Source organism: Rhipicephalus sanguineus, unplaced genomic scaffold (genome assembly GCF_013339695.2).
Source record: "Rhipicephalus sanguineus isolate Rsan-2018 unplaced genomic scaffold, BIME_Rsan_1.4 Seq3476, whole genome shotgun sequence".
NCBI lineage: Eukaryota > Metazoa > Arthropoda > Arachnida > Ixodida > Ixodidae > Rhipicephalus > Rhipicephalus sanguineus.
The window spans coordinates 14,799-28,579 of record NW_023615065.1 but is presented as its reverse complement, the minus strand read 5'-3'; the positions used below and the strand labels follow the sequence as shown (position 1 = coordinate 28,579).

Sequence of the window (13,781 nt, the reverse complement as noted above, 5' to 3'; positions counted from 1 at the left end):
AGAATGCACCGCTAATCCAAACCTATAACTCGAACAACTATATGGCAGAATGAGTTTAACCTGAATACGTACAGGACCCCTCTTTACGTTCTACCTCCCGCTCAAAACGGAAGTACTTCGTTGAACATTTTGGTTTCAAGTTGAATGGACATGTTCTTTTTTTTTTTTTTTTTTGCATGAGAGTAACACATAGTATCTCTCACTTGGAACACTGGAGCTCCGTGAAAAGGGCAATGTTAATGGGCGAATATCTAGCATCGGAGACTTCAGGGAATTATTCTAGCGATATTGCTCATTAATCTCGGTATGTGCACTAGTCGATAAAAACGTACCATTGACAAAACTGTAGAGAATCTTGGTTTTAGGGAATCCCGGTCTTCCGCCCGGATATCCTCTGGATACGTTTTCACGATTCTGACTGCAAGAAACAAGAATGTTCACATTTTCGCCGTGTGTTGGCGTGAAGAACGGGCAGAAAGAACATTATGTATCGAGGCTTGCGTTCTACCTATTGTAAACGATAAAACAGCAGCAAGCAGAGGAAGCAGTTAGCACCGCGTTGAGGGGGTTAGAAGCATATTAACGGTGAAGCTGTTTAAGCCGCCGTTCCTATGCAAATCGTGCGCAGAAACTCGGGCAGGTATGTGCTACAGGAATTGGGCGAGCCCCTCTACCGAGTACAAAAGAATGCGAGGAGAAGCGATGGCAGTGGGGGGAGAGCGGAGCGAAGGAGGAGCGGTGGGGAAGGAGGTTGGCTTGGGGTGGGAGAGAGATGAGAAGTCCACAGAAGGAGGAGAAGAAATAAATAAAACGAAATAAAATTTCTCGCCGGGCGGGATTCGAATCCGGGCACCGACGGTCCGAAGGCCAGCGTCGTAACCACTCGGCTATCCAGGCACGGTAGCAAAACAAGTGTATATGGGAACCATATGATTGCGTTGCTACGGGCTAGAGAACGAGAAGATAGAAAGAAAGATAGAAAGAATGAAAGACAAGAAGGAACAGAAACCGAGAGAGAGAGAGAGAGAAAGGAAGAGATAGAAAGAGAAAGAAAGCATAGCCTAGCCCGTATAGTACCGTATAGCAAGGGGGTGGGAAAGGGAAGTGAGAGTGAGGGTGAAGGAAAGGAGGTGGGCAAGGCCACCAGTGCCGTTGTTTCCACAGTCTTCGCACCCCTAGTGCATAACTGCCCCCTTTTTTTTCTAAATTTAAACATTGGCGGGCATGAGGTAGCTCTAAATTTAAAACGGGCTTGCTATTCCTACTTTCCAATTTTCAAATTACTGAAAACCTTTCGTGGATCTTTTTTTTTTTCGCTAGGGTTCATTTTAATGCGCTGTTGAAATTGAGCCATTATGGAATATGAATAAATTGTTCGTTCCACTTGATCATATTACACAATGGTTACACTGCACGCTTTCCTTTTTAGAACATAGCGTCTGCATCATGCCGGTTTTCGTGCGATTATGATTTTAACACGGGCCGCTATTGACGTTAATCTCTACAGACTTGTGACAAGCTCATCTGAATTGGAGTTGTCGAAAAGACAATTAACTTAAGATACCTATATGGTGCGTCACTTTCGCGACGAATAAAAAGTTCCCGTTTCCTTCATTGCGAAGTGAGACTTAAGAAAAGATAACCAGCCTGAAAACTCCTCACCCCAAAAGTTCATGAATAGGTGGGATGATCCGTGGATTAAAATTTGTACAACAGTAGCTAGATGGAACAGTAGCAAGATGGAAGGTCTAGATTTCACGTGTGCTCCTGATGTCGATGAGTACGCAATCAGATCAAAGTAGCTACAAACAAACCACAAACGTATAACTCCTCCCCCCTTCCTCCTTGCCTGTCACTCAAACTGAGCGTGCTTTCAGGGTTTGAGGGGAAGGAGTGTTCAAGCAACCTCCCTAGAAATTTTTGCAGTTTGCATGCACGCGAACATACAACACCCGAATATTCATATAAACGGGGGGGGGAGGGGGTGTCGACCCCTCCCCCCTACCAAAATAACATCCTGGGTACGCCTCTAACTTGCTATAATGCCTCGGGTGTCATTTACACTCAGTCAATATAACTACAAACCCAGAAATCGGTGCCGCTTTCGACCTAACTCGACTGATTCACATGCATAAAAAGGCGTCGTAGAAACGGCAAGCATTACTAAGTCCTTACGTGAGGCCGCTGGTAACTTCGGCGCTGTACTCGACATCGGTGCAAGCCCCGTGAACTAGAGTGCATCCCTTGTAAACAAACGCTGGGCCCTGGTCGTCACCGTCCTCGACGTAAACCGTCAGCGTGGTAGTGCTGGACAGCCGTTCAGACAGGTTCGATGCCGTGTCCTGCGAAAAATAAATCCCGAGTGGTAACGGCGTTCTTCGTCGTTAATAGAAGCAGCAGGCACGGTGCATGTAGTACGTTATATGACGTCCAGGGATGGTCAAACGTTCCCAGGCCCGTATTCCATGTAAATCATATGGCAGCGTGGCCTGGGAACTTCTGACCACCCTTGTACATGTCTTTTTACTGGCAGTGCAGGACACATGAAAACGGCGCGGCCGCGCAGCCGTAATGAAGTGCGCATTTCTATATCACAAACTCTTATTCGATCATCCACCTTCCTTGCCATATTTAACGTAACGGTATTGTCTTTCACAATGTAAAAATAATAGCAGGTTACTAAATAGTGCGCGTATAATTCGGGCTGCTTATGCCGGCGAATCCACTGATGGGTGTTTTGTTGTTGACCTATGAGAGTATTTAGTGCTACACTCATAGGCTTGCGCAGGGGTCTTCATTGGGGGGGGGGGGGGGTACTTTTCACCGCAGGGACCCCCCCCTCCTCCAATTTGTCGAGTCCGAAAGAAAACGAGCTCCGCAATGGATACAAAAATGAAAAACGAAGCGATGACGTGCGCCTCGCAAAGGCCTGCCATTGGTCTCCGACTTTTTGCGGTAAAGGGGCGAAGTAAACAAATTTTTGAATGCAATATCAGGGGTCTTTGGTCGCCATTGTCGTCAACGAAAACATGGGTAGCCACAACTCCGCGCAACAAAGACGTGAAAGTTCCGATTGAGTAAGGGTATGGGGAAGCATTGGCATTTTACCCTTAAATGACAACCCACACCCGAACCCCCCTCCCCTGTCCCTCGTGCGCATGCCTATGGCTACACTTCTATGGCGTTCAGGTGGCTGCGAGTCCCCATAACGTGAGGGTTGCACTCATCGAACTTTCCAACCATGACAGCCTCTGCGCGATTATCGGCACTCCATCCTGTATGGTCGTCCCTCCGCTCTCCTTCCTCAGCTTCAGCTCCCCACCACCACCGTCACAGTTATCCTTACACATCCGCTGTTCAAGCTCCAACGGAATCTGCGGAAAGCAGAACTGCGATAAATATTCCGAAGAATTGTATTTCCTTGTGTACACTGGGTGCAAAGCGCCACCAAATGGTGAAACAAATACTGAGGAAACGCCAGCGGCTCGACAGTTAAGTCGTTCTGAATTATTACCCCAGTACATATGTGTGCGCTCCCAAAGAGCCAAGTGGAAACGTTCTGTCCATGAATAAGGAGCACATCTGCGAAGGCGAAGACGAATAGAAGCTTTTCTGGAGCCGAATGTTCTTTCCTATCGTCTGGCTTAACGCCCGTGCGAACATAAAAATATATGATCCTTTGGAAAATGCCTAAGCATGCACAAAGATGACAGATTTGCGAATAATTCAATGCATGAATGGGAGCCACGCCTGATAGGTGCATAGAAGATTGTCAAAGATCGCGTTTTTCCAAGCATGGCCAAAAAAAAAATCATTTAAGAAAGTTAATCAAAATCAACGCTAAGCAGCGCCCACCCATGCGGTGGTCTAGCGGTTTTTCCCTCTCCGAAATTCAGCATAGCGAACAGGTGCGCTTGAGCTTGCCGGTTCTAATAATAATTGTTGGGGTTTATCGCCCCAAAACCACGATATGATTGAGGGACGCCGTAGTGGAGGGCTCCGGACATTTCGACCATATGGTGTTCTTTCACATGCACCTAAATCTAAGTATACGGGGTCAAACATTTTGGCCTCCATCGAAAATGCGGCCGCTGCGACAGGGATTCGATCCCGCGACCTTCGGGTCAGCAGTTGAGTACCATAGCCACAACACTACCGTGGCATGTAGCTTGCCGGTTCTGTTCATGCGCTATAGTTTTGCGCGTGCAATGGGCATCGACGAATAAATTTCAGATAGCCGAACAGATGGATCCACGTCACTCTTTACGTATTGCGGGGATTTTTTTTTTTTCGAGTTAATCAATTCTCAGCCTTCTCGGACGAAATTTAGGAACTGTCATGTAAGGCTCCGACGAGCCTCATGGTTCCCGAATGGGTGAACTTGAATAAACTGCAGTAAATTTCTGTGCTCTAGGAACAAAAAAAAAATGTCGCAGTTACTCCCGAAAGGCGAAACCTTGTGAGTGACAGCAAACAAGCAGACCATTACAAGAAGTTTGTATAGTTTTATCAGCGTTCAAATTGCAGTAAGCAATTTTAAGGCTAAAAAAGAGAAAAAGTTCAGGTGCGGTGTCACGTACGCACAGGAAAACAGGAACAGACCTCCATCGATGGTCGCGAACATTCGCTGTCATTAACTCTGGCAGCGGATTAGCAGCGGGTTGCGTATGCTTTGCGCTGGAATCTCAAAAACCTCAGATTGCGCGATTTTCGGCGTTAAGCGGTTAAGCGCCCAAAGATAGTTCGCATGAAGCCACCAGCCATCGCAGCTCGCCTAGCATTTGCTACCCGCCGTAGATTACATTCAGGAAAGGGCGAGCGGGCTGCGTGTGCTCTCAGCCGCGCGAACAGCCAGGCGCGCGGGAAATCGGCTCGCGTCAAGCCATCATTAGGCCTTTCTCGCCTCACTTTAGCAAGCTTTTCGCCTCACCCACCGCATACGCGGCGCAAGACGCTATCTTACCGCTGTTGTAATTGTACTACGTTAAAATTACAGCGCGAACCACACAAGACGCCCACGAAGAAAAAGACACGGCACAAGCGCTGTACCGGGTGTCGTGTCTTTTCTTCGTGGGCGTCTTCTGTGTTTGGGCTGTAATTTTAACCTCAGGAATATGTACCAACTAGACCCAAATGAAGTTTTATTGGAATAGTATGTGACGCGGAATATAATTCATATCGCAATAAAACAACACATGCCAGGCTGCGGGACGACGAGCAATCTGGCGAAAAATCCGTGTTTTTTTTCTTCATAATATCAGTAATCTACTTATAGCAGGCAGTTTGCTCACAGGTAGGTTGTCATAAAATTTCTTACCGTTGCTTTGATGACTAAGTGGTAGTACTTGGCCCTTTCGTAGTCCAGGGGCTTCGCTACTGTCACTAGTCCTTGGTAGGGTAGGTCAATGGCGAAGTAGTCGTACCCGTCGTTCTGAGTAAAGAGAAAGAAAAAAGAAAAGGTACGAATGAAACTCGAAACACAGAAGCCCGAGGCGCACACAGTGAGAACAAGTGTCCGTTCTGCTTCAGTGATACTCTCCTTTCTCACAGTTCCGTTTCTATGTTGTGTTCAAGTGCATCGCTATAGATATGAACAGTGCCTTTTCTTTAATAAATATTTCAAAAAAGCAAGCTGATAAGACACCTAGCTTTGACAATGAGTCATTGATATGCGAGGTGCGTCGCTTGAACAAGCGACACGGCGGCGGAGAAGGGAAATAAAAAGAAACGACCTCCTCTTTCACAGTACGCATAAACCTGCCAATGCGAAGTCCACTCACGTCGCTGCCACCTCCCGGGACTGTGGTGTACTCGACAAGCCCATTGGTTCCCGTGTCCATGTCCATTGTGGCCAGATCACGAAATATCGTCGTTCCCACAGGAGCCAGCTGCCGCCGCAATAAAAGAAGGAAGAGGGAGAGAAAGAAAGCATTACAGCCGTGCACTGCCGGCAAACAAATATTCGTTTCCAGTTTTCACGTACATATCTAAGGCAAGGCGTCAGGCATGATGAACTCTCTGTATAGCCGAGTGTTAGACGTAGCGGTAGCTCACTAGTTAAGCGTCGCGCAGCTAAGCTCGAGGGTCGAGGGATGAACCCCGACCGCGGCGGCCTCATTTTATAGATAAGGCCTTAACGCTGATACGCCCGTGTGCTTAGATGTAGGTCAAGGTAAGGAAATCCAGGTGGTTCAAGTGATTCCGTAGTCAAACACTACGGTGGGCTTATAGTCATCAAATCCCTGAATATTTTTTTACGTGAGTGCTTTAGGGTGTACAAGTGCATCGCCGTGGTCAGTTACAGAGGCTATTTCAGTTGCGATCGGAACGTAAACGTTACACTCTAATCATCAATAGCCTCATTTTTCCGGAACATTCCAGTTGTCTCGTTATTTAGTAGAACTAGGACGTGGTCCTAACTCTCAGTGAAAGAACAATGCGTAACCGAGCTCATAAACGCGCGTAGATCCGTACCGTTCACTACAGCGCGAAGCTGAGATACTGCGCCATTACGATTGGTTGCTCGTTGAGGTGTTTGCTGTACGCGAGGTTATCCTGGCAGCCTTAATCACCGATTGTCCGTACTGTGTGCCTCCTTCTCTCACTTAAGAACATGTTAAAGTGGGTCAGTCAATTCTGTTGCCCATATCAATGTGAGTATACAAGAGGACGGAGCGAACGCCTGTCGCAAGGACAAAGAGAAGTGTGCTCCCCGACACCCACTTCGACGCATTTTGAACATAACGCGAAGAAAACTATGTAGTTTTGAAATGAGAGACTAGGATAATTATGTTTGCATTCTATAAGTCAAGGTGCTTTCCGTGCTATTAAACCCCTTCAGCACACGGGCCACTGTGGGGACGGCCAGAGCGAAGAAAATGGCAGCGAATTGCGTCCTTTCGGAACTGGCGGTAATGACGCGGTTTGTTGGCAGCCTCGATAGCGCTTCTTTGCAAGCTCTTTCAAAGCCAGGAATACCTGCACCGGCAGGTATTGCTTATAAAACTTGGTTGTCAAAGCTCATTGTATGCGCTCCCACCATTCTTAGTTAATGCTAGCACGTTCTTCACAACCCATATATCTCTGGTGCTCGTGCACTTGGATACCACGATTACATACACGTTTACACTGCCGGGTCGGCAAGTCGCGATCACGTCTGCTGCTTTGCCGCATTATTGCGGTCGCCTGCGCTCCTGGACTACGCTGTCCCCTAAACGCTGCGAATAGTGTTGCAACTGCGGCTATACGGTAAAAGGTGTCCTGCGGAAATCGCCATTACGCGAACTCGGGGTCTACGTTTAAACAACGTCCACGGGGCACACCTCTTCTTAACATCATTGTCGACAGTCGCTGGCTTTGCTCAAAGGTTCGCAAACAAAGGTGTGCCTCTTTTCTAGAGAGTGGAGCGTTAGACGGACTAGTTCGTGATCAGGTAAGCGCATTGTTAAGAAACGGGCCACTGACTGAAGTAAAAACAAAATGACGTCTCGAGATCTGTATGGGCACCCCTCTTCTCAATGGGAAGGTGGAGAAAACTGTCAAATGGCGACGCCAATTTCAGAAGTACACATTATTTAAGGTACTGGATGACGTGTCTATAGTATTTCGCGTGGTTTGCTTGCTCAACGATTCAAGATTCAGCCTTTGTGTCTAGGATACATGTTCTGATTGTTTATTTCGTGACCCCTCTTGGTGGCGTGCTTTGCGGTGACATTTCTCAGTGCGTGTTCTTTGGTTTTTTTACTTCTGCAGCGCAAAATCCAATTTGTTTATCGCTCTGAATATACAATATCAGGTCCTGGTTAAAAAGAAAACAAGACTGTCTAGTGACAACATTACCCGCAATACTGATCCTATAGCCCTGCCGCTATTTCTTCGTACAATTTAACTGTAGAGAAAATCGATCATAATCTGTCCTTGCGTGCTTACTTATATCGACTGCGTGGCCCCACTAATGAATAAAGCCACTTAGAATTCGCGGGAATCACGATCAATGCGCGGAATTACGACCTCGCGTGATAAAAATTGCGACGTGGAATAGAACTTACCACATCTCGCGTGGCAAGGAAACCTTCGTCGAAAAAAAGTCTCCCAGGCGGCATTGTCAGTCAATACATATATTATATGCATAGCGCCTTCCCTGGATCGGCTCTCTGCTCAACCGCTACGCTATCGACGTCACATCGTATTTCCCGCATTATCCACCATCTTTGTTCTCTCATGCTCTGCGTCAATACACTGATTTATGCAGTTCGCAGTAAATATGCATTATTCTTCGTGTACCTCTATCTGCGCTTCGCTCGGTGTTGATGCCGAGTCCTTCATACGCGGTGCTGCTAACGTACGAAGCGTTGTGCGCATACCGACGGCCGTATCTCGTAAAGTCAACCCACTTAACACGTCTATGCGCGTTTACCATGCGCGTACATGCAGTTGAGGAAATGTCGGAGTACCTCTGAGACTTTGGTTTCGTAGTGGGGACGCCTGAAGAGCGGCGGGTTGTCGTTGACGTCGTTGACTCGCACCAGCACCTGAATGGCTCGCTGCGAAAAAGGCTGCGTCATGCAGCGAGTGGCGCGAACTTTATCAATTAACCGTAGAACACAAAGGTAACAGTACCCATATTATTTACACTTAGATAATATGCCGAAGCACGTGGACAGTGAGTTGAGTATGCGCGTTACAAATATCAATTGTGCGTACAGCTGTGTCGCAAACGTGCGCACACGACAGCACACAGTTAAGGTTAACAAGGGCCCCACCCCCTCCAGCGGGGATTAGACATTTCAATTTCTCGAAGGCGTTCTGTTCGCCACCTGGTCACATTTACTGCGGCGACGCTTGATGTGGCGGCGCTTCGCTCACCACAATTAGTTCCGCAAGAGCTCACGCATAGAACAACGTTGTTAAACCCAATTAAATAAGCCGCAGTTGGGAAAGTATACTTCATTAAGGCATAATTGAAGCTGAGATATACAAGGAACGATCAAAGGAAAGAATATATTCTCACACTGTTCTCGCGCTGCTGGAACGGAAAGGGATAGCAGTTCGCTTACCTGTACTCTGCCTAATCTGGCCTGGCAAAGAACTTGAAGCCTAATGGACGCCAAGTCGTCAGCCTGCAACAAACGGCGAAAACACAATCTATTCCGAGGTCTTTTTTTTTTGGGGGGGGGGGGGGGGGCAGTATTTTCTTTGTCCGGACATGTATATTTTACCCTTCGCTATTAAGACGCGCACATAAACAGTTAACTGTCCCGGCTAATTAGTATTAAGCAGTAAAAGCGATTTCGCTTCCTTGCGGTGCGCTGCCTAAACGAGCCCCCAACGAATGTTAGCCGGTAATGATTTCCAACCGCCAGATTCTATTGTTTTGTTGTTGTTGTGTTTTTTTTTGTCCTCTTCTCATGCCACATTAAAAACAATCTTCTCGCGCCAAAGTCCTCTTTTATTTCACGAAACTATCGTTAGCAATTATGCGATGCGAAGAAAAGTTTCGAGACACCGAGCGCTGGTTTCTCCGCCAATTAACATCGAAGCCCCTGAATGCCGTATAGATCAGCCACTACACGTGTGGGAACGCGAACGTAAAACGGTGGCAAACATAAGCGACCCCACAGCTCGAAGGCAGCGCAAGCGCGGATAATTGCGACACTCGTGCGACCGGCCGAAGACAAAGGCGACAGGAAATTATTACTTTTTTTTTTTAACACGAAAGTGTTCTATGCCGGGGTCCACCAAGTACATCCGTCACGGATGTGACGTTGATAAAATGGACGCCAACGGGTGAGAAAGAAAAAAAACCAAGAAAAAGATACCTCGCTGGGAATCGAACCCACGACGTTGCGGCCGCGACGGCAAGCGCCCGACGCTCTACCGACTAAGCCAACTCGGGAGATGCTAGGCACGGCGCGAACGCGCCTTATATCTTTCACACCTTCTCTTTCGCGGCGGGCGGAGCTAAGGGCGGAGCGGGGCGGTGCCGCCGTCTGTGAGAGGTGAAAAGAAGTAATGCTTCACGATCGACACTTACTAGCGCTTACTCCGAGATTGCACGTGATATCGGAGGTCATGGTTAAAGCGTCTCGAAACCAGAGAGGTAGACTGGCCGCGCTGGCGTCGCCGAGGCACCCTTGACGCAGTTACGTTCTTTGCCTTTGGATTCGTGTTAGCGTGCGTCGGCTTATCGGAGTAGTGCAGCGTCCACGTGCACGAACCGGGATTTCTCTGCCGCCGACTGCTTCAATTGCGAGAGCACCGACTAACAAAACTGCTGCAATATGCGTTGCAGAAAGGACGCGATTTCGACGGGCGAATGTCGTGCCTTGGTGGAGCGAGAGCAGCGCCTGCGAGACAGATGCCAGCGGGACGCACGCGTTTGCGGCTCACGCTACGAACCTCTACCTCCCGCGTTGCTGAAGTGCAGTGTGTGTTATGTATGCATGAGCACAGGCGTGGCTACCCATTACTAGAAAGCGCACACCGTGCCGTTTCTCTCCTTAATTGACGACGCTTTGGAGAAGCGCATACCGGGTACCAGTGTTGATTATGAGCTTGTTGATATCATCCTTACGCGGGATTCGCGATTCGCTGTGTCCAAATATATGTTCGCACCGTCAGCTACCACAATGGTTTAATCATGATCACGGGCGTTAGTCGTCGCGTAGAGACATGCTGTCAACATGGGTGCATCCACGTCAAACGGTGCTATAGCTGCCAAACACGAATAGACATTGTACAAGCTCTCATATATCGCACTACTTCTGTGAAGACACGTTTCACTTTCGTGTTATACCGATTCCTATGACGGAGGGATCAGCCATGTTTTTTTTGCTGTACTTTGCATAATACTGCATTGTATACCCTGCATACCATGAGAAACAGTCACGCGTGTACTGAAAGGCAGGGACGAGGGAAAGTTGCGCTATACCTTCGCACGCGCAGTCAAAACGTCGTCTTCTTCGGAGCGAAGCGTTGCGACAGTTTGCAGCGGGAGAAGGAGCGCGACGCAAAAAGCAAAAATAAAAATGGCCACTTCATAGCGACTACGTTGCTCTCCGAAATGAAACGGACACTCAACCAACCAACAACCACCAAGAGGAAAAAGGAAGAACTAACCGAAATCACTATACACGAATATCATCGGCCAGCGTGCAAAGAATGCCTCTCTGGGCGTCAGTTGTAACCCCTCAGCGAGACGCGTTCAGTGATGCATTCCACGCTGATATTGCTGAGAGATTGTACAGGCGAACGCACCTCAACAATCTTTGCGAAACTTGCTTCATATGCGTTAAGCTGCCGAGGGAAGGTCGTTTCAATCGTTTACATATGTGGGGCACTCCTCCTATATACTCTGCCGCAAATTTCATACCGATATATATATATATATATATATATATATATATACATATATATATATATATAGTATATATATATATATATATATATATATATATATATATATATATATATATATATATATATATATATATATAGTTGAAAAAAATCAAGCACGTAGGAAAATTGTTCAGTAAAGGACTGACGTTCGGCCGCGGGACCGGCCTTCGTCACTCCGACGAAGGCCGGTCCCGCGGCCGAAACGTCAGTCCTTTACTGAACAATTTTTCCTACGTGCTTGATTTTTTCAACTTTTACTTCCGGGTCCTTTGTTAGCACTTTATTGTTTATATAATAGATATATATTATATATATATATATAATATATATATATATATATATATATATAATATATATATATATATATATATATATATATATATATATATATATTGTGGCGAAGCAATTGGTACTGTTTAACGGTTGCGCTCTCCAGCGGCTCCTAGTGGGTCGTCCTCTTCTAAAGGCCGCTCGCGCTCGGAGCCCGTGCCTTTGCCTTGACTGTCGCCATTAAGCTCATTGTCGCCGAGTGCTGCCAATAAACGCTTAACAATTGGTGGAGAGTGCTGTGCTCCCAGTTCGATCCCCTGGAGCTTCGTTCCCGTACTCTGCCCTCTACCATGCCCCAAGACGCCGCTCATCAAACGCCGCCTCCCACACCCCGACCACATGTCCGGTGTCCCACGCATCCGCGATCCACCTATCTTCACTGGCGCCGATGGCACCGACGTGGAGGACTGGCTCGCCATTTACGAGCGCGTGAGCGTACCCAACAAATGGGACGAAGCAGGCAAGTTGAGCACTTGGTGTTCTACCTCGCGGGAGTAGCAAGCTTGTGGTACAACAACCACGCGTCCGATTTTGCGACTTGGTCGGATTCAAGACCGCCGTCATCAACGTTTCGGCCGCCCTGCAGTTCGTAAGCTGCAAGCAGAACAGCGCTTACGCGAACGAGCTCGGCAGGCCGGTGAATCTTTCACCAGTTGTATCGAAGACGTCCTGGACTTGTGTAAGGAAAGCCAACGGCACCATGTCCGAGTGTGACAAGATCCGGAACATTATGAAGGGCATTGACGGACGATGCCCTTCACCATGTTGCTCGCCAAAACCCTTCCACCGTGGCCGAGGTCATAACACTGTGCCAGAGCTACGAGGAGCTCCGCCGGGCAACGTTCGATGACCCGTCGGCTCTCCATCACCGACGACGAGCTTGCTGGCTTGGCGGCCATACCTGACCAGGCCACGCTGCTGGCAGAAGTGAAGGCATTCGTGCGCGAGGAATCGCACGGCAGTTTCTCTCTCCTGGCCTTCGCCCACCCGCCGCACGTTCAACAGTCGTCGACGACCCTTCTTCCTCCCCTCCGACGAGCAATTGAGCAGGAAATTGCCGAGGTGATGCCTGAGTACCACCAGCAACCTCCGACTCTTGCGCCACAGAGTTACGCTCGAGTTGTCGCCAGGACGCACCAGGCAATCCCTGCGGCTGCTCCATTGAGCTACGCCGAAGCCGCCGCTAGACCTCCGTCCTTCGAAGCGGGCGTGCCGGCTCCGTATGCTGCCGTCATCCCTAGGCCCCGACTGCAACCCACCATGCAGTCGTTTCAGCAGCCGCCCCGTCAATCGCATCCTGCGACATGGGCGGGACCTGCCCCGGCGAACCGATGGCGCACAGCCCGACAATCGGCCCATCTGTTTTGCATGCGGTTATGCCGGTCACGTGGCACGTTACTGCCATCGCGTGCAGCCGCCTCGAGTCGCGTCACCCACCACCAGCCAGTCCAGCCGTGCATTCTACGACCTCGCCTATGTCACCGACGTCACGCCCAGCTCCATCCACTCGCCGCTCTCCGTCTCCACGGCGTCGCTCACTTCACCAATGCGGCCACGTTCTGTCGCACGAGAGCAGGAAAACTAGTCGTCGCAGTCCACGCGGCAAGGGCTGCGACGCTATCGAACTGTAAAAGCCCTCAGCGAAGTCCATCGAATGTCATAGACGTGTTTGTGGACGGTGTAGCGCATCTGCCCTTATCGACACTGGAGCCGCCGTATCCGTTATGGACGCAAAACTTAGCCGCTTACTCCGAAAAGTGACGACGCCACTTTCTGGGATGTCCCTCCGTACCGCCAGCTCCCAGAGTATTAGGCCTACAGCAGTATGCACTTCTCGCGTCGTCATCCAGGACGTTCTGTACGACGTCGAGTTCATCATAATTGCTGCATGCTCCCACGACGTCATCCTGGGATGGGATTTTCTCTCCCGCCACGACGCCATAATTCACTGCGCACCAGCCGCCCTCGAACTCTCACCGTTCTCACATTTGACGCCGGCAGACAGTCCATCGGCATGCGCCAAGATCCTCGTCAAAGACGATACCAAGTTCCCC

General features: G+C 48.8%; 1 protein-coding gene across 1 annotated transcript; it reads right to left on the bottom strand.

Moving 5' to 3' along the window:
* Positions 1 to 2,171: 2,171 nt before the first annotated feature.
* On the bottom strand, positions 2,172 to 9,113 carry LOC119377102 (cadherin-99C-like). Its single transcript, XM_037646703.1, has 5 exons — positions 9,057 to 9,113; positions 8,454 to 8,555; positions 5,781 to 5,888; positions 5,318 to 5,431; positions 2,172 to 2,342 (listed from the first exon to the last, which is right to left on the bottom strand). The coding sequence occupies exons 3-5, from the start codon at positions 5,844 to 5,846 to the stop codon at positions 2,172 to 2,174; spliced, it is 351 nt and encodes a 116-aa protein (XP_037502631.1). The 5' UTR covers positions 5,847 to 5,888; positions 8,454 to 8,555; positions 9,057 to 9,113.
* Positions 9,114 to 13,781: the final 4,668 nt, after the last annotated feature.